The sequence below is a fragment of the Octopus sinensis genome, linkage group LG24 (genome assembly GCF_006345805.1).
Source record: "Octopus sinensis linkage group LG24, ASM634580v1, whole genome shotgun sequence".
NCBI classification, from domain to species: domain Eukaryota; kingdom Metazoa; phylum Mollusca; class Cephalopoda; order Octopoda; family Octopodidae; genus Octopus; species Octopus sinensis.
Genome location: NC_043020.1, coordinates 28957857 through 28977837, shown reverse-complemented (window position 1 = coordinate 28977837; position 19981 = coordinate 28957857). Strand labels below are relative to the sequence as shown.

The window sequence follows — 19981 nt, the reverse complement described above, 5'->3', positions numbered from 1 at the left end:
TCCCCATGGCCAGACATATTTTCTACAGAAGACTAGAAACCAGCAACATTGCTTGTACGACAGGGATACCTACCAACAACCAGCATGTGATATCAAAACAAGGGTGTACACAAGAACACACAGGTGTATGTATAATGGGGTTCTTTCTGTTTTCGTCTACCAAATCCCCTCAAGGCTTTGCTCAGCCTGGAGCGATAGTAGATACTTACCAGGTCAGTGGGACTGAACCCAAGACCACATGGTTGAGAAACTTCTTAACTGCGTGGTCACAACTGTGTATATAGAATAGCATAAATTATTTCACCTGTATGGCCAGTTTTCTGGAATAGACACACTAGTGTCCAATGTCACTCAGAGTTGACATGTCAATTGTTAGACTCAAAGATTTGGCTACAGAGACCTTACTCTCTCTATGCACTAACTTGAAAACTATAATTTTTGACTATATAAAGTTAAGAACCTGAAAAATGTGGTAGGTGCCAAGTGAAAGTTGTGTGCCTATGTCTACCAAACAATGAGTCCATTAATCCTCTTGTGAAATGAAAAAAAAATGAGGACACAAGTTAAGATTTGCTGCAAACAAAAACTAAGAAAACACTTGTAATCAGTTTTTGTTATATTTTCTTATTAAGTTGGGTTGTTTTTTTTCTTTTGTCAATCTTAAAGTGACCTGCTCTTACAGAATAACAAATATTGTACTTCTGCATAATCTGTTGTCTCTTTACTTAATCCGTCAGCCTACTTGAGATCTCACTGCACCTTTTGTGCATGCATAGTTTATATCTGATACACAGTATAGAATTTCTACTCAGCTAACTTTCTTCATAGAGAATATAGGTTGGAAGTCTACCTCTGTTTTCCTTTTTGTTAACTAAGACTTGTCTTTTTCAAGTTGGCCTTTTAAACCTCTCGATTCTGGACTCTGTTTGCACATTCAGAACTTTACCTCTAATTCTTGGATTAATTCTTGAATGAGAACTAAGATGTCGACATGCAGGCATTCTCAGCCACAGAACTGTTGGTTTTCAACTCTTTTTTTGTGTCCAACTACCTGCTAAATTCCTCACATTGCTCTCACCTTGCTACATAGCATCTACAAGCCATTCACCTACACTCCTTCTTTGCAACTATCATACATAGAGCAGTACTCTATCAAATTCTTTCCCCCAGGTGAATGAATCAGTATAGTGGCTTACTACTCCTAGCTGACAACTTTCCCAACCTAGCACAAATCTCGCATTTCATCTAAACTAATTCTCTTCTTAATTAGCTATGCTATAACTCTGTCACTTTCATAACTTGGTACACTAACTTGATGATGTTGTTGCTTCTTTCTAGAGCAGCTTCCCTGCCCTGATGCTGTTGTACCAATTACTAGTGATGCCCACTTCCCCACACTGCCTAATTGATTTGCATGTGTCCTGTTTGGTCAGATATTTTCAGCATTTCAGCTATGTCACTGATGGTCCTGTTGTGGTCCCTGCTTTCTTCATATCCTTAAACCAAAGGGTTTCAGCATTCAGATTACTCTGTCAGATGTGACGTTTATTTAACGTTTTAAAAATTAATCCTCTATTATCTTGTAGCTTTGAGATCTTGCAGATGTGGTTGTTTATTTTTAGATTAACATTGTAGGATAAGTGTGGGAGACTGGACCTGGACAGCTTTAACAAAAGACAATATTTGGACCAAATATGGCCGGTTTAAATACTAACAGGTAAATGGTCCTTTCTGATCCTAGAGCTGTCAACCTCGATAGCTGGTCACTCTCTAGGATCCACTAAAAATAGTCCTCCCTTCTACACATTTTCTTTATTCATCAATCTCTCGAAGTTGCTTGTCTATGCTTTCTCCTCAGCATCAATAAGGACAAGTGTACCTCTATCATCCCATTACACACTTTTCACCTACAACATCCTAATATATGCCGATGCATTGCCACATCTGGAATACCCTGTACCTCTGATCTTCAGAGCTCACAATATTGGCAAATTTTTACTTTCAGCTTTTCTCTTTACAAGATATATCCTCTGTTATTTTAAACAAAAATAAGCGAAGAGAAATAAAGAGTGGTAAAGTTTTATAGAAATAGTCCTCTTGCTCATCTGTCAATTTTGACCATTAGACATAGGCAGAAATTGTTGCAATTCAACTGTTTGTCAAAATTAAGTTTAATTATTCTGTCATATACTCTGACTACCTCGGTTTATTTATCAAATTTTCAGCCACAGTCTATTTACTCCACCCTGTCAGAAATCATCTGAGGCTCCCCTCCATCTCAACTGTTGCATACAGCATACATCATCTAATTTCTGCTTAAGCATTTCTACAGTTTCTGCAGTGGCAGCCTTAAGTTTTTTTGCATCTCAAAGGGAGATGTGACTTCCCACTGCTTGTGGTTGTATTTTGGGGTTTGATATCCAACTACATCTGAAGAGTTAATAGGAGCAGGACTGCTTGGGGGCCAGTGAGTTCCCACATAGATATATGCATATATATGTTGTCGTTGCTTTAACACTCACTTTTCCATGCTTACATGAATTGGATGAAGTCTATTGAGACTGATATTCTACGACTGGATACTCTTCCTGTCAACAACTCTCACCTGTTTCCAAACAAGGTAATACTTCCCAATGGCTAAACATTTCACGGGATATTGCATATCAGCAACATTTATTTACAACAATCACATGATGTCAAGACAAGGAGACACAAACATACACACACTCGCATGCATGCATACATATCACAGGCTTCTTTTCAGTTTTCATCTACTTATCTATCTATCTAGGCCGTCCCCCAGGATGCCCCAAGACTGTTTCCACACGTTTTCCCCATTCATCTCGATCTTCCATAATGGTCCTCTGCTCCTGTACCCCTTCCATACCAGTATCCTCCGGCAAGTTGTCAATATAGATCATCTTCCTCCTTCCTCTTCTGGTTCTTCCTTCCATTGGTTGCCAGAGCACTAGCTTGTTAACAATTTCATTGGTATGTCTGATGCAGTGTCCAGCTAGCCTCATCCTATGCTGTGTCTTCAATGATACTTTTGGTAGTCCCTGTTACAAGTCGGCATTTGTTGTATGATTCTTCCAGGAGACATTGAGTGCCATTCTAAGAATTTTCGTATAACAACCATCCAGCTGCTTCTTTAGTGAGCATCCGTGGAGGCGCAATGGCCCAGTGGTTAGGGCAGCGGACTCGCGGTCGTAGGATCGCGGTTTTGATTCCCAGACCGGGCGTTGTGAGTGTTTATTGAGCGAAAACACCTAAAGCTCCACGAGGCTCCGGCAAGGGGTGGTGGTGATCCCTGCTGTACTCTTTCACCACAACTTTCTCTCACTCTTACTTCCTGTTTCTGTTGTACCTGTATTTCAAAGGGCCGGCCTTGTCACTCTCTGTGTCACGCTGAATATCCCCAAGAACTACGTTAAGGGTACACGTGTCTGTGGAGTGCTCAGCCACTTACACGTTAATTTCACGAGCAGACTGTTCCGTTGATCGGATCAACCGGAACCCTCGTCGTCGGAACCGACGGAGTGCTTCCAGTGAGCATCCATGTTTCAGGAATGATGATGAAGATACTTAAAGTATTTGATATTCCACCAAGAATTCTGAGAGCAATAAGTAAGCTGGATGAGAACACCAGAGCAAAAGTATTAAATGTTATCCTAAAATGCAGGTAGCTTTCTTTATATACACCAATGGCCATCTATGATTGAGAAGCTCGCTTTACAACCGCAAGGTTTCAGGTTCAGTCCCACTGTGTAACATCTTGAGCAAGTATCTTGTACTCCAATACCTTCTGAGTGAATTGGGTAGGCAGAAACTGAAAGAAGCCCACTGTATGTGTACTACTGTCTCTGTGCCTTGCCATTACGTGACAGTTGTAGACCAGTGTCACTATTAGACAAACAATATCTGTCATTTCCAGTATTCTGTGAAAATATATCTGACCTTGGGGAGATGTTGCCTTACTTGCAAATGGGTGAGGGTTGGTAGCAGGAAGGGCATTCATCCATAAGGCAGCCACCACAGTGAATTCCATCCGACCCATGCAAGCATGCTACACCCATGCACACTATTGGACAACCGGTGTTTGCTTTGTTTACATCCCATAACTTAGCGGTTTGGCAAAAGAGACTGATAGAATAAGTACTTGGGTCAAATTTTTCACATTATTTACATGTGATGGATACTTGTCCTCATCTTGTTTGTTGTTAACACGTTTCAGCTGATATACCCTCTAGCCTTCTTGGGGAAATTTCGAACCTGGGTTTGAAATTTCCCCAAGACACCTGATGAAGGCTCGGAGGGTATATCAGCTGAAACGTGTTAACAACAAACAAGATGAGGACAAATATCCGTCAAATGTAAATAATGTACATAATTCCTCATCTCTTAAATATAGAACTGGGGTCAAGTTGTTTCACTATAAACCCATCAGAGTGGTGCTCCAGCATGGCTGCAGTCCTCTAACTGAAATGAGTAAAAGATATCAAATCCTAAGTATTCTTTAACCCAGGACGTTTTTCTAACTTTGTAGACAGACTGATACTGTTGTGTAAACATGACATGCCTTTTTAATGAAATGTTCACAATCATTATATTTTTGCCAATGAGTTTTCTGGGTTTTTTTTTACTTTTTCCATTTCTCTTCTAAACGTTGTACATACAAAGGAGTTGATTATATATTCAGAAATCTAGATGTCATGCGAGCTACATATCTCATATTCGCAACTGAATATAGCCAATGTGTTTGGCTGTTCTGTGTCTGACTGGGTTTCTTGTGTAAGAGATAGGTATCAGTTAAGATGTCTGGATGTAATGATTGAAAGACTTACAACATATTTATGAGTTGAGACTTTTAGTCTAATTAGGAAATTGCATTATCTTTGTTCCTTTTATATCTGGTTTTCTATGCTGGCATGGGTTGAACAGAGACTTATTTGAGGCAGCATTTTACAACTGGATGCCATAGATACAGTTACCGGTGGCACGTAAAAAGCACCATCCGAATGTGGCCGATGCCAGCACTGCCTTGTCTGGCTTCTGTGCCGGTGGCATGTAAAAAGCACCAATCGATCGTGGCGCTGCCAGCTTCCCCTGGCACGTAAAAAGCACCCACTACACTCACAGAGTGTTTGGCGTTAGGAAGGGCATCCAGCTGGAGCCTGGTGCAGCCTCCTGGCTTCGCAGACCCCGGTCAAACTGTCCAACCCATACTAGCACGGAAAACGAATGTTAAACAATGATGATGATGATGATGGTGTAGCTAAGAAGCTTCCCTACCATGCGCTCTCGAGTTTGGTCCCACTGTGCAGCACCATGGGCAAAGGTCCTCTATTATAGCCCTAGGCCAACCAAAGCCTTGTGAGTGGATCTGGTATGCAGAAACCGAAAGAAATGTGTTGTCTTGACATGTGATGGTTGTAAACAAGCACCATCCTTCGTACAAATGATGTTTGTTTCCAGTTGTCTTTAAAAAAACGTGTCTGGCTTTGAAGAAATGTTAGCTTGCTTGGAAACGGGTGAGGTTTGGTGACAGAAAGGGTTTCTGGCCATAGAAAATCTCCCTCAACAAATTCCATCTGAGCCATGCAAGCATGGAAAAGGGAAAATTTTAAAAAATGACAGTAGTGCCCTTCCTAATACCAACCCTTGTTTTTCGAGTAAGGGATTTTTTATTCTTCAAACCCACAGTGATGGAACATGTGGTCTGCAGGGAATGGAATCCCATCAGCCAGTGACAAGCAAAAACAGGTTAACATTTTCACACACACACACACACACACACACACACACACACATATGTGGAGGTCTGTGGCACAGTGGTTAGGGTGTTGGTCTCATGATCATAAGATTGTGGTTTCAATTCCTGTACCAGGCGATGCATTGTGTTCTTCAGCAAAACAAGTCATTTCATGCTGCTCCTGTCCACTCAGCTGGCAAAAATGAGTAATCCTGTGGTGGACTGGCGTCCTGTCCTGGTGGGGAATTTCTACGCCTCTGAAACCAGGAAACTGGACCTTATGAATCTGGTATGGCTCAAGAAGGAAGCATTTAGATAGATCATTAGCCACTACACATTTTTTTCTCTCCTTGTTTTTTCTGTGTCCCTTTCTGTAGAAGAGCGTAGGCTCAAAACATAAAAGACTTTTTCAATTCCTGAGCGTTATACTAATACATCTGTTTGTTTTGTACACCACCTGTCTTCGTCTTTTGTTTTTTCGTAAACCCTCCCTATATATGTATATATATATATATATACACACACACACACACTATATGCTTCCATAAAGTTTATCAAATCCACTGAGAAGGTTTTGGTTGGCCTGTGACTGTAAGTAGATAACACTTAACCAGAGTGTCACACAGTGAAATACAACTTGAAACCCTGCGATTATGAAGTAAATTTCTCACCTATACAAACTACCTGTGTATACAGCAATACCTGCACTCAATTTTGTTGAATAGAATTTTCATTTACATCCAATCAGCCATTGTTCAGTATCGGTGAAGGTCGGGCACGACTATCTGGTCCAGATGAGATACTGTGTCACATTCACAGCTTTGTGGTTGTCGGTTAAATCTTGTTGGTCAACTTTTACACTTTTATGATTAAGAAATAAAATGCCAGAGAGTCGACTCAAGTAGGTGCAAGTTTGTCAGAGGAGAATGAATTAGTCAACAGCATTATTTAATGTAAATAGCTTATTTGTGTCAATAATCCCACCAGTGATTGGTGGGTGGGGTCAGAATGAAATGACACGTCATAACTGCCACCTGAGGAGTGGCTGATAGACAATTTGGAGACGGTGTTTCAATTTCTAAGTAGGTTATGCTTCAGAACCTAAGTTTGCTTGCCAATCGCAAGGTTTCCGGTTCAGTTTCCACTGCATGGTATGTTAGGCAAGTGTCTTATGCTGTAACCCTAGGCCAACCAAACCCTTATGAGTGGATTTTGGTATATTGAAACAGCAGTAAGCCTTTCACCTGTGTGTGTGTGTATGTGTGTGTCTTCACTGCTTGGCAACTGTCCCCATAACTTAGCGATTCAGCAAAAATAAACACCCGACTTTTTCTAAAACCAAAAGTACTGAGGTTGATTTGTTTGGCTAAAGGTGGTGCTCCAGTATGGCTGTAGTCCAATGACTGAAACCAATAAATAGTAAAAAAAAAAGAAATAAAATCATTTTTGTTTGTATTGCAAACAATACGAATAGTGTTGTGTTGCCAGTGAACTGAAAAACGTGACATAATTTCATTACAAATCCTCAACTTGGGGAATTTCCATAAAAACTTAATGTTAATGCCCAAGAACACGGTGCACCACCCAGGCCAAGTATTGAAACTACAATTCTATGATTGTAGGTGCAACACTCTCTCCTCTGAGCCACAGGCTTTCATGCCCTGCTCTCGACTGATGTTGTTTGATACTCTTTTACTTGTTTCAGTCATTTGACTGCGGCCATGCTGGAGCATCGCCTTTAATCGAGCAACTCGACCCCGGGACTTATTCTTTTGTAAGCCCAGTACTTATTCTATCGGTCTCTTTTGCCGAACCACTAAGTTACGGGGACATAAACGCATCGGTTGTCAAGCAATGCTGGGGGGACAAACACAGACACACAAACACACACACACATACATATATATATATATACGACCGGCTTCTTTCAGTTTCCGTCTACGAAATCCACTCACAAGGCATTGGTCGGCCATTGCATTTTGTGAACAATAATGTAATTGGCTGCAGGTTTTCAGTGAGCCGGTCACAAGTTCACTTCGTTTCTATGGCGGAGACAAGAACTGGAGACTGGAAGGTTGCAGACGACCTTCTGAAATTAATAACGACTAATTGAGAGCCATTATTGAAGTGAACTCGTACAAAACAAATTACTGAGGTTGCATGAAAGCACAATCAAATGCTTGCTCTCCTCTCCTCTCCCTCTCTCCTTATTCTTTTACTGATTTGGATCATTGGACTGTGGCCATGCTGGAATACCTGTGGTTGGCCTGGGGCTATTGTAGAAGACACTTATCCAAGGTATTGCATAGTGGGACTGAACCCAAAACCTTGTGGTTCAGAAAATGTCAATATCAAAGCCTGAGCCCTTCTATTATGTTAAGTGAAGGATTTAGGTCCCACCCAAGAGAAATGAATTCAGGATATAAATAATGTTAACATATTCTTTTCTACTCTAGGCACAAGGCCTGTAATTTTGAGGGAAGTGGCCAGTCGATTAGATCGACCCCAGTACGCAACTGGTACTTAATTTATTGACCCTGAGAGGATGAAAGGCAAAGTCTTTTACTATTTTTGAAGGTTCTAGGCAATAAAATCAAACCACAGAACTTATTTCTAAATTTGGTGCTTATTCTATCAGTCACCATTTACTGAATGGCTAAGTTACATAGTGTCAAGCAGTAACATACACACAACAGTATGATGGGCTTCTGCACAGTTTTGTCTTGTAAATTTTCTCACCAAGGCATTGGTCAGCCTGGAGCTTTTGTTGATGACACCCAAGATGCCATTGCTGCTCAGGGATGGAACCCTAAACTACAAGGTTATGAATCAAACCTTTTTACCAGACGTCTCTACTAAATTCCACTCACAAGATCAACCTTTGTCTCACCTGCACCTATTGCATCATAAAAGAAAATATCTGCTACTGCTAAGTCAGTCTATCTTTGAAATCTTAATCCACCTTAAATCAGCCTCTTTGAATGGCAGCTAAAATAATTTCCTCATTAGATTGCAACTAATAAATGCAGCTGGCATATTAGTTTCCTGCCCACCACCACCAACCCCAATCCATCTTCATTTTTTGGTAGAGTTGGCAAAGATTCTTATTCTGTGCATTGAGCGACTGGTTAGCAGACTTTGTTGCCAGTTGATTCTATTAGGGTACAAGGACAAGATGGGGGTCTTTTCGGTTTGACCGGCAGTTTTTAACACAATTTCTTTGTAACTAAACACTTTTAAACTTCGTATACTGGTAGAATGTGTTTATAAAACATCTTTTTCTCTTGGCTTTATTGAGAAAATTCTATGGTCTATAAGATATTTGTTGTTGTTTTTTTTCTTCAATTTCTGCAATTTCAACCAATCACTGGCGTCTATTGAGTTAAAAAGCATTCTGTGCCATATGAAAATGTCCCTTGTTTAAGAAACAGATTGGGTTTATTTACATTTGTGAAGAAAAAAGATACCCTTCCCCGCAACCCTAACCCTAAAACAGATTGAAATGCAATAGATTGATACTAGGGTCATAATTATGGGTGACAATTTCATATGACACCGCTAGAAAAAACTGCCGTTCAAACCGAAAAGATCCCAAGATGGTTGCTTTGGAGAATCCTACCCCAACGACCCTCTCAAAAATAGCAGGTGGCGACAATGGATGGATGGACAAAAACATGTAGGGCTCTCGTGTTGTAGCCAATGTTAACATTATTTAGGGCAGCAAGCTGGCAGAAACGTTAGCACACTGGGCAAAATGCTTAGCGGTATTTCGTCTGTCTTTACGTTCTGAGTTCAAATTCCGCAGAGGTCGACTTTGCCTTTCATCCTCTTGGGGTCGATAAATTAAGTACCAGTTGTGTACTGGGGTCGATCTTATCGACTGGCCACCTCCCTCAAAATTACGGGCCTTGTGCCTAGAGTAGATAAAAATATGTTAACATTATTTATATCCTGAATTCATTTCTCTTGTGCGGGACCTAAATCCTTCACTTAATATAGATGATAGAGCATATTTAGTGTAATACTGTGTGATGAGGCAAAAGGGTATGTCTGATGAGACGGAGCATGTTTGATGTGATGGTTGACAAGGCGATGGGGCATGTTTGATGTGATGGTTGTCAAGACGATGGGGCATGTTTAATGTGGTGTTTAACGAGACGATGGGGCATGTTTGATGTGATGGTTGACGAGGCGATGGGGCATGTTTGATATGATGGTTGACGAGGCGATGGGGCATGTTTGATATGATGGTTGTCAAGACGATGGGGCATGTTTAATGTGGTGTTTAACGAGACGATGGGGCATGTTTGATGTGATGGTTGACGAGACGATGGGGCATGTTTGATGTGATGGTTGACGAGACGATGGGGCATGTTTGATGTGATGGTTGTCAAGACAATGGGACGTGTTCGATGTGATGGTTGACGAGACGATGGAGCATGTTCGATGTGATGGTTGTCAAGACAATGGAACGTGTTCGATGTGATGGTTGACGAGACGATGGGGCGCATTCGATGTGATTGGTGGGATGTTTGAGAGAGGCCTTATTTAATGTAATTTTGACAAGACGATAAGAATATATTCTTTCATATTTAAAAACATTACAATTTTAATATTTTCTTAACATGGGTGAATTTAGATATACTTGTTCAATTTGGCGATTCTTTGGCTCCCATAAATAGCAAAAGATTATCACAGCTTGCCAAACAAAAGTAGTCAGAGAAGATATTTGGCTGGATAAGACTTGCAGAGTCAGGAGAGCGTTGGACAGAACTTTTTGATATTTTGGTTACATTTGGGGTTCAAATCCTGCCAGGCCACTTTTGCTGTTGATAAACTGATTACTATTCAAGTGGTGGGTTGATATAACTGACCGTAGTTTTGAAGGTAGTCGTATCATGGCCAGAGTCTTAATCCTTCTTGTTGTTAAGTAATCACCATTGCCTTTTAGTGTCGGCTTTCCATACTGGTGTGGGTTAGACAGCTTGACTGGAACTGGTAAACCGGAGTGCTGTACCAGACCCCTGTCTGATTTTGGCTTGGTTTCTACGGCTGGATGCCCTTCCTAATGTCAACCACTCCAAGAGTGTAGTGGGTACTTTTTATGTCACCAGTATTGTCCGTGGCAGTTTATATATAGTAATATATAGTAAATATCACATTCAATCTCTCAATATCATGCAACAGTATGGTTGGAGGCACATGGCCTAGTGGTTAGAGCAGTGGACTTGTGGTTGAGGGATCGCAGGTTCGAATCTCAAACCGGGCGACGTGTGTGTTTATGAGCGAAATACCTAAGCTCCACGCGGCTCCAGCAGAAGGTAATGGCAAACTTGTGTCTTAGGATTTCCAGCATTCTCGTTGACACTGAGAATCAACCGGAATCCTTGTGGCCATGAGAAAAAAAATCCTCCAAAAAACAAAACAAACCGTACATTAGGATTAGGGTTTGACTCGTCATCAAAGAATTTACACAGGCTCAAAGAACACAAATGTAGCAGTGATGATGGCTCAGGCAGCAGCAGACTACAGCTTTGCTTACGTTACTACGGAAACAGGCACCAATATGTTGGTACCTTTTGATTGGCTAAAATTACCGAAAAGCTATTAATTTGTGGCAAAAATGAATTTCATTTTCATAATTAGTATACAAAGCTAAACTGGTCCACCAGATTTGTAAACAATTGGAACAAAATTATTTAAAAAAAGAGAAAGAAATTGTAACAACGACAAAGATGAGCTGCTACTTTTCCACATTGAGAGATTCTAGCTCCTGTACAATAGACGTGATTAGGATGTCATAGGAAAGAATTGGTAGATGTATTCCTGAAACTGAGCCAAAGAGCAGGAGAGATCGGGGGGGGGGGGTAGAGCAAATGTGAGGTAGTTGGATAATGTCCAGAGTCTCTGTTGGTCATTCTTGGGAATCTTGCAGGAAAGCCTGATGCTGGTTACTTAACAGTTGGACCCATATGGAGGAGGGGGTCCCTGAGGACCATTCCAGGAATGGTGGGAGATGGATGGATAGACTTGTCATAGACAAGGCAACAGCAAGTTATCTCTGCATGTAGACCATAGTCTGGTCGGCAGATGAACAGAGACCACTTCCACATGGCCCTCATGTAGAATACATTGATAAATAGCAGTGGCTTCATTCACCATACATGGCAATTTAAATGGATTTTAATGGATGTGTTGGTCAGAATCATGATTTTTTTTCTTTTTGCACATGGTGCTAGAATTGAGAAAGGATCAAAGCTCTTGGAATTCTGTAATGCAAATGACCCATTTGGAGTCTGAATTTCAAGAAACCAGCCAACCACCTAATCACCTACCTGTCAGGTGAACTTACAAGACTTTATTCTCACTCAACATATTTTGGAATTTTTAACAACTAATCAAAGAGCTAGACTTGTCATCATCATTGTTTTAATTTTCACTTTTCCATGCTTCCATGGGCCAGGTGAAGTTCGAGGCAGGCTCTCTATCGCCAGGTAACCTTCCTACTCTCAACGTTTACCTGTTTCCAAGCAAGGTAAATATTTCCTGATGAGTAGACATGTCTTCACAGAATATTGGAAAGGAATGACATTCGTTTACAACAACTACACGTCCAGTCAAGACAAAGAAACACACACGGAACTTCTTTCAGTTTCGGTCTACCATATCCACTCACAGGGCTTTAGTGTGATGCTTATCCAAGGTGCCACATACAGGGACGGAACCTGAAACCAGAGTGGCTTGGATTTATATGGAAATTTGGAGCGAGAAAACATGGAAGGTGAAAAACCCTTCAGACAGTCATAGATACGAACAATTTGGCATAAAACAAAAAGGGGGAAGAGTAGAAACTTCCAGAAAACTAGTTTCTACATGAGAACCTGCTGAGGACCACTAACCTGATTCCTACCTAGTCACAGGTATGGCTGGCTGTATGGTTAAGAATCCCATTTTGCAACTGCAGGGCTTCAGGTGCATGACACCTTGGGCAAGTGTGTCTACTCTAAGCCTGGTGAGAATCTGTAATGAGTTCAGCAGCATATCTGGGATGCAAATAGGGGTCCATAATGATTCCTTTCTCAGCCCCGTGCACTTCATTCTAGTCATCCCAGTCCATCCCTCGTAGGGAACACCTGTATGCTGATGACCTTGTCCCTTTTTGGAGAGGGGACTCTTGCCAGGAAAGCAAACCTGGAATTGAAAGCCCTTAACTTAGTCAAGGCTAATGATGTGGTAAGTAGAAAACAAGACAGGGTGGGGCTGGGGGTTACTTTGATCAGGGAACCCCCTAAGAAAGCTTGTTTCCAATGTCCTGATGGTGATATCGTATTTGGTAGGTGTGTGGGTGGGCACCCCTAAACTGAGATTTAAGTATATACCTATTTCTTTACTACTCACAAGGGGCTAAACATAGAGGGGACAAACGAGTACAGACAAACGGATTAAGTTGATTACATCGACCCCAGTGCGTCACTGGTACTTCATTTATGGACCCCGAAAGGATGAAAGGTAAAGTCGACCTCGGCGGAATTTGAACTCAGAACGCAGTGGCAGACGAAATACCACAGAGCATTTTGCCCAGCGTGCTAACGTTTCTGCCAGCTCGACGCCTTACTGAGATTCAAGTATATACCTTTGTAATTAAGCATTTGTGTGAATGATTACTTTATTACACCTGACACCAGAATTCTGACATACTTCATTATACTCTTTTACTTGTTTCAGTCATTTGACTGCGGCCATGCTGGAGCACCGCCTTTAGTCGAGCAAATCGACTCTGGGACTTATTCTTTGTAAGCCCAGTACTTATTCTATCGGTCTCTTTTTGCCGAACCGCTAAGTGACGGGGACGTAAACACACCAGCATCGGTTGTCAAGCAATGCTAGGGGGACAAACACAAGCACACAAACATAGATATATATATACATATATACGACGGGCTTCTTTCAGTTTCCGTCTATCAAATCCACTCACAAGGCATTGGTCAGCCCTGGGCTATAGCAGAAGACACTTGCCCAAGGTGCCATGCAGTGGGACTGAACCCAGAACCATGTGGTTGGTTAGCAAAAGCTAAATGGCAGCAAATAAATGTCATAATGTTCCTTTTTTTTTTTTTTTTTTTTTTTTCTTTTACATTCCAATGAAAATCCTACTGGAAGTAATTTACCATATTTGCTTGGGCTCTAGTCACATCCCTAATTTAGTGTTTGCTCCCTAATTTGATACACATTGTCTACATTTCTTAGTTTTAGCTTTGCCCTAGGTATGTGTCACACCCCAGTTAAAGTACAAAATAGTGCAACTTATACATAATAGGTGCAGGTGTGGTAAGTAGCTTGCTTACCAACCACATGGTTCCGGGTTCAGTCCCACTGCGTGGCACCTTGGGCAAGTGTCTTCTACTATAGCTTCGGGCCGACCAAAGCCTTGTGAGTGGATTTGGTAGACGGAAACTGAAAGAAGCCCGTCGTATATATGTATATATATATATGCGTGTGTGTGTTTGTCCCCCTAGCATTGCTTGACAACCGATGCTGGTGTGTTTATATCCCCATTACTTAGCGGTTCGGCAAAAGAGACCGATAGAATAACTACTGGGCTTACAAAAAGAATAAGTCCCGGGGTCGAGTTGCTTGATTAAAGGCGATGCTCCAGCATGGCCGCAGTCAAATGACTAAAACAAGTAAAAGAGTAATACTTTATTTCATCTTTGTTGGGGTTTATAGTGAAGGTGCATGGCTGAGTGGTTAGAGCATTGAGCTTACAATTGTGAGATTGTGTGTTTGATTCAGCAAGACACTTTATTTCGCATTGTTCCAGTTCATCCAACTGTAGAAATGAGTTGCGATGTCACTGGTGCCAAGCTGTATCGGCCCCTTTTGCCTTTCCCTTGGACAACATCGGTGGCGTGGAGAGGGGAGGTCGGTATGCATGGGCGACTGCAAGTCTTTCACAAACACTTTTGCCCAGACTTTGTGCCTCAGAGGGGAACTTTCTTGGTGCCATCCCCTGGTCATTCATGACTGAAGGGGGTCTTTATCCAAGGTTTATAAAATAAATACCAGTCATATAATACACCTTTTTTTTTTATCTTTATCATTAACTAGCAGTATCACCCGGCGTTGCTCGGGTTTGTAAGGGAAATAACTATATAAGCATTTTTAGAGTTACTTCCCTTATATGATCCGAGCAAAAATCATTAAAAATGCTGAAAAATGATGGTAAATTCTTTTTAAAATCGTAGACTCATCGTAGACGCGCGCTAATACCCAGAAGGGCTCGATATGAATCACAACTATAAGATACCCGCTTTTGGTTAAACTGCACCGCAAAATGTGGGAGTAGTTAGGAATCTAAATCGGAGTAGACAGATACACACACACACACAACTTTAGTTTTATATATAAAGATTTTGTGCTCATAAAAGATATCACAGAAACCTCTCAGAAAGCTTAACTTTTTTCCTCTTTTTTTCACAGCTGGAGTAAATGGAATCGGCACAAACGGAACAACAACAACAACTACTCCACCACCAGCACCAACCACAACATCGGTGACAACACCATCGACAGAAGTAATTACAAATGGAAGTACAACTATAACTACAACAAATCCAGTTACTACCACTCAGTCTGATATTACTACCGCTTCACCTCCATCCACGACATCTAACTCCTCAGCTAACGTCTCATCCACGGCAGCACCTCTCACCTCAACCACACATCCCACTTCCCCTGCTTCATCGACCAAACAACACTTTGATGCAGCCTCTTTCATTGGTGGTATTATTCTGTGTGCTGGAGTGATTGCCATAGTATTTTTTGGTTGTAAATTCTACAAGGCCAGGCAAGAGAGAAATTATCACACTTTGTAAGAAAAATGAATTGAAACAAAAAAAAAAGAAAAAAAAAAACCTGGTTTATTTTATTTCTGTTTGTTTTTCTGTTCATGTTTATTTTCTGTCTTTTTTTTTTTTTTCAAACTTTCCTCTCCTATTGTTGAGTAGCTTTGTGCCTCTGGAATTTATCAATAAGGGCCCCTTTTTTTTAGTGAGGGCTCATGTTTCTAGAATGGTATCAGTATTTCTCTAGTGGGAGCCTTTTATCTTACCACACACACACACACTCTCTCTCTCTCTCTCCTCTCCTCTTTTCCTCACCCCCACCTCTCTCTTCCCCTTCTTCTTCACAATGATATCAGTATTTCCTATTGCGGGGTGGGGGGAGGGGGCTCGTCCTTTTCTCTGGAAGGAATTAATATTTCATAGAGACTCCTTGAAATGCAAAAAAAAAAAAAAAAAAATTTTTTTTTTTTTTTTACCGTCTTCAGAGAAGCTTTTGATGCAGCCATTAATTCTTGGGGACATCATTTTATTCCCTAGTTGCATTTAGAGTTAGTGCTTATGCACACACACACACACACACACACACACACACACACACACACACCACACACACACACACACACCCCTCCACTGCTGTAGTTCTCTCTTCATGCATCAGGTGTTTGAAAGGCCCCCTCCTCTGCATTAAGAGCCCCCTACTATCAATATATATATTTCAACTGTCCCCTTCTGCAGCTTCACTTGAAATCATTGATTCCACAGCAGGAGAAGAACGAAAGGTTCTAATTAAACTTGAATCGTTAATTTTTCATATTTTGTTCATTTAACCTTTGAGAATTGAAACAAACAAAATTTTCCCCAGAGTTCTGTTTTTAAACATTTAAAATACGTTTATTGTTATTTGCTGAAGAATAAAAAATAGTTTAGTTAAATTTTGCTATTTTCTCACATTTCTTGAAGCCTTTTTGCTTTTTCTATATAAATGTTGTTTTAGTTCTTTCTTTTTATTTTTGTTCTATTTGTTGGGTTTTTTTTTTCCACTGAATGCTCTTTGTGGAATCTTTATTTTCTTTTGTTTTGTTTTTTTTTCCTTAATTGTTTTCATGTTTATCAATCAATTACATATTTACTAATTATAATTAATATTAGTTGGTAGTTATTTACAAAGTGATTGCAGATAACTTGTGTTTCCAGAAAATATATAATAAAAGTCTTTATTTTCATAATTCTTTATAATTCATATGAAACTGATAAAGGAGTTTTGTTAATATATATATATATATATATATATACACATATATATAATTGACTACTAACTGTTCAATGTGTTTGCAAGGAATTTTTAAATCAATTTAAAATGGGACCATATTAGATATGAAATACTGAATATGTCTGGAGGCTTACATGACAGTATGCTTAAAAGAACATTCTATTTGGAACTGGACTGGTGTCATATTCTTCTTGTAATGAACTAAAATAATCTTCATACTCAATTATATATACTTGTATTAAATTTTAAATTAATGTTAAATCGGAGAAATTTTATTTTTTTACTAGCAAATGGCACTCACTTTCTAGATTTAATAATTCTTGTCGAACTCTTCCAAACTCTTATACAATGTAAAATTCAAATTCTACTAAAATTGTTCTGAACTAGAGGATTTTTTTTTTTATCATTATTATTTACTCCGTTGAAAAATTAATTTCTCCTTATTTTCTGTCAGTAGTTTATGTGCACAGAAGAAAGATTTTTGAGAAAAAGGTTTGTTTCTGGGTTTTTTCTTCTTAAATAACAATTATCTCTTCTGTGTCCATATCTAGTGGCTCCCAAGAATTTTCTGTAGAGAAAGTAGGAAATAAATTTTTTTGGGAATTAACATCACTTGAATCTAACCAATTAGAATAATTTATTTTCAATTAATTTTCATTGCAAACCAATTTGAAAACTTGTTTAAAATAATTTAATACCATCTTCTAGCAGCTTATGATTTTGACTAGATATATATATAGAGAGAGCGAGATTGAAGTTATTCAGTCCCAGTTTTAGTTGATTATATTATGCATAGTGTAGTTTAATTAATGCTAAGTTAATGTTAGTTTCTTGTTTTCCTCTAAAATATTTCCAATTATTTGTACAATTTTTTTTTCTTTCTTTTTTTCTTTCCAGGACGAGTTCGACTGTCGCCCGCTATTGATTGCAGCTCTAGCTGGTCCCTCATCATTGATTGTAGTTAACTGCTCCCTTGTCATCTGATGCATTAGTACTAAATAGGTTTCATTTAGTTTCCCCACCTCCAAACAGATTAATTTTAGAGCTAAGGGTTTTTTCTTCATGTTCTTTCCTCCTCTCCGTTCACGAATAGGTCGGTAGTGAACTCATGATGTGAATGCAAGAGATTTGTCCTGGGATAAAAAGTGCAACCACTAAATGATGCCTAGTTCTTGTTCAAATGAAAGTTTCTTTATGTTTAGGTTGCTAGAGTGAATATCAAAGATTATATTTTGGTGAAAAATAAAACCTGGTTGTAATCCAAGCGGAAACTTATAATTCTATTTATTTTTATTTTTTTAACAAACATTCCCTTTTCTGGCTACTAGGAACTGTTCTCTCTACCGTTGGAGGTGAGCTTAGTTTGCTATCATTGAGACTGGAACCCAGTAACAGACCCTTTATCTTCTAATTCTGAATAAAAGTTTTGACTCGTATATTGATTTTTTTGTTTTGTTTGAAATTTTCTGACTAAAACTTCCAATTCTTCAGTTGCCCAAAGAAACTGGTGACGGTCTCTGTTGGGGATTTCAAGCTTTTCTCTTTTCTTTACCACCCAGGTGAAGTGCTGTTGCTTGGGCTGCAAAAATGAGAAATTGAAGTTAGGACAGTGGCAAGGAGCAGTGGTGTGGTGGAGTTCGAAATTACTGGTATGAGATGAATGTATTGGGGAGGGAAGAAGCTGAGAATTGGATCGAAACGGTAGAAAGAACCAGAATATTGAGCAAGGCGAAAAACGACGCCGTGGTGATCTGATTCTTGCTCGCAACATCATAAGTGGAAAGTGTAACCTCTCGAAAGAGCTGTTCACTCCTGCTCCAGAGCGTCGGCTGCGGGGTCACTCCGAAAAACTCTATCTGTGGCGATTTCATCTCAATTGAAGGAGAGGGGCTTTCTCTGTCCAGGTTGCAGATCCGTGGAATAAGCTGCCGGATGAGATGGTGAAGATGCCGACGACCGCTCGGTTCAAAGTCTCCCTTGACCACAAGTGGCCTGAACTCTTTACATGAATACCACCCTGTACATAATGTACATAACTCCATGTCCCCCTACATGGCCTTGCTTTTTGCTTTTTGAGCCAAAAAATTAACTAACTAACTAACTAAATAAGATGAAGAAAAAAAAAACCAAGATGGTGGAAGGAAAGAAGAGTAAGTGGGAGGAGTGAGAGACCCGCCCAAGATACAGAAACTGATGCAGTTCTTTCAATTTAGCTGCATATGTAACATTCTGGAGATAAAGAAAAGAAAAAAGCTATACATATGCAGTGCTGCATGCCTCCATATTTATTCAATTGTAGGTCCATGGCCCCAGCCCATACAAAGGGCCTTGGATCGTAGGGTGACCTACTGTGCTTGAGACCTATTGAGTCAAGTACATCAACATCAAAAAATCTCATGGAAATTGTAGTTGTGATACCTGTGCCAGTGGCACGTAAAAAGCACCATCTGTACGTGGCCGATGCCAGCGCCGCCTTGACTGGCTTTTGTGCCAGTGGTACGTAAAAAGCACCAACCGATCGTGGTCATTGCCAGCCTCGTCTGGCACCTGTACCGGTGGCACGTAAAAAGCACCCACTACACTCACGGAGTGGTTGGCGTTAGGAAGGGCATCCAGCTGTAGAAACACTGCCAGATCAGATTGGAGCCTGGTGCAGACCCTGGTCAAACCGTCAACCCATGGTAGCATGGAAAACGGACGTTAAACGATGATATATATATATATATATAAATGAGCCCTTTTTAAAGCCTAACTAGGCTTATGGGCTCGGTTTCTATGGCATGTGTTCCCCAGCTGGACATTACTCATTTTTGCCAGTTGAGTGGACTGGAGCAACGTGAAATGAAGTGTTTTGTTCAAGAGCACAACGCGTCACCTGGTCCAGGAATTGAAACCACAATCTTGCAATCATGGTGCTGGCACCCTAACCACTAAGCCACGTGCCTCTACACACACATGTATATATGTACACACACACACACACACAGATGCCTGTTGTCTCGACCTGCAAATCATCTTTTTAACATCCACCTTTCCATGCTTGCATGGGTCATAGGGCATTTTGTTGGGGCAGATTTTCTCTAGCCAGATGCCCTTCCTGTTGCCAACACTTGT

At 40.3% G+C, this 19981-nt stretch overlaps 1 protein-coding gene across 2 annotated transcripts in view; it reads left to right on the top strand.

The window, feature by feature from the left end:
• LOC115224013 (sialomucin core protein 24) overlaps nt 1–18303 on the top strand; it is a 30133-nt gene extending 11830 nt beyond the window's left edge. The window contains exons 2-3 of one of the 2 annotated variants that reach the window (XM_029794804.2): nt 15233–15599; nt 17765–18303. In XM_029794804.2, the coding sequence (XP_029650664.1) occupies nt 15233–15599; nt 17765–17792 (395 nt within the window). In that variant the 3' untranslated portion in view covers nt 17793–18303. Of the gene's footprint in view, nt 1–15232; nt 15624–17764 lie in introns of both variants that reach the window. The other variant, XM_029794802.2, reaches the window with a different exon arrangement.
• The last annotated feature ends 1678 nt before the right edge of the window (nt 18304–19981 follow it).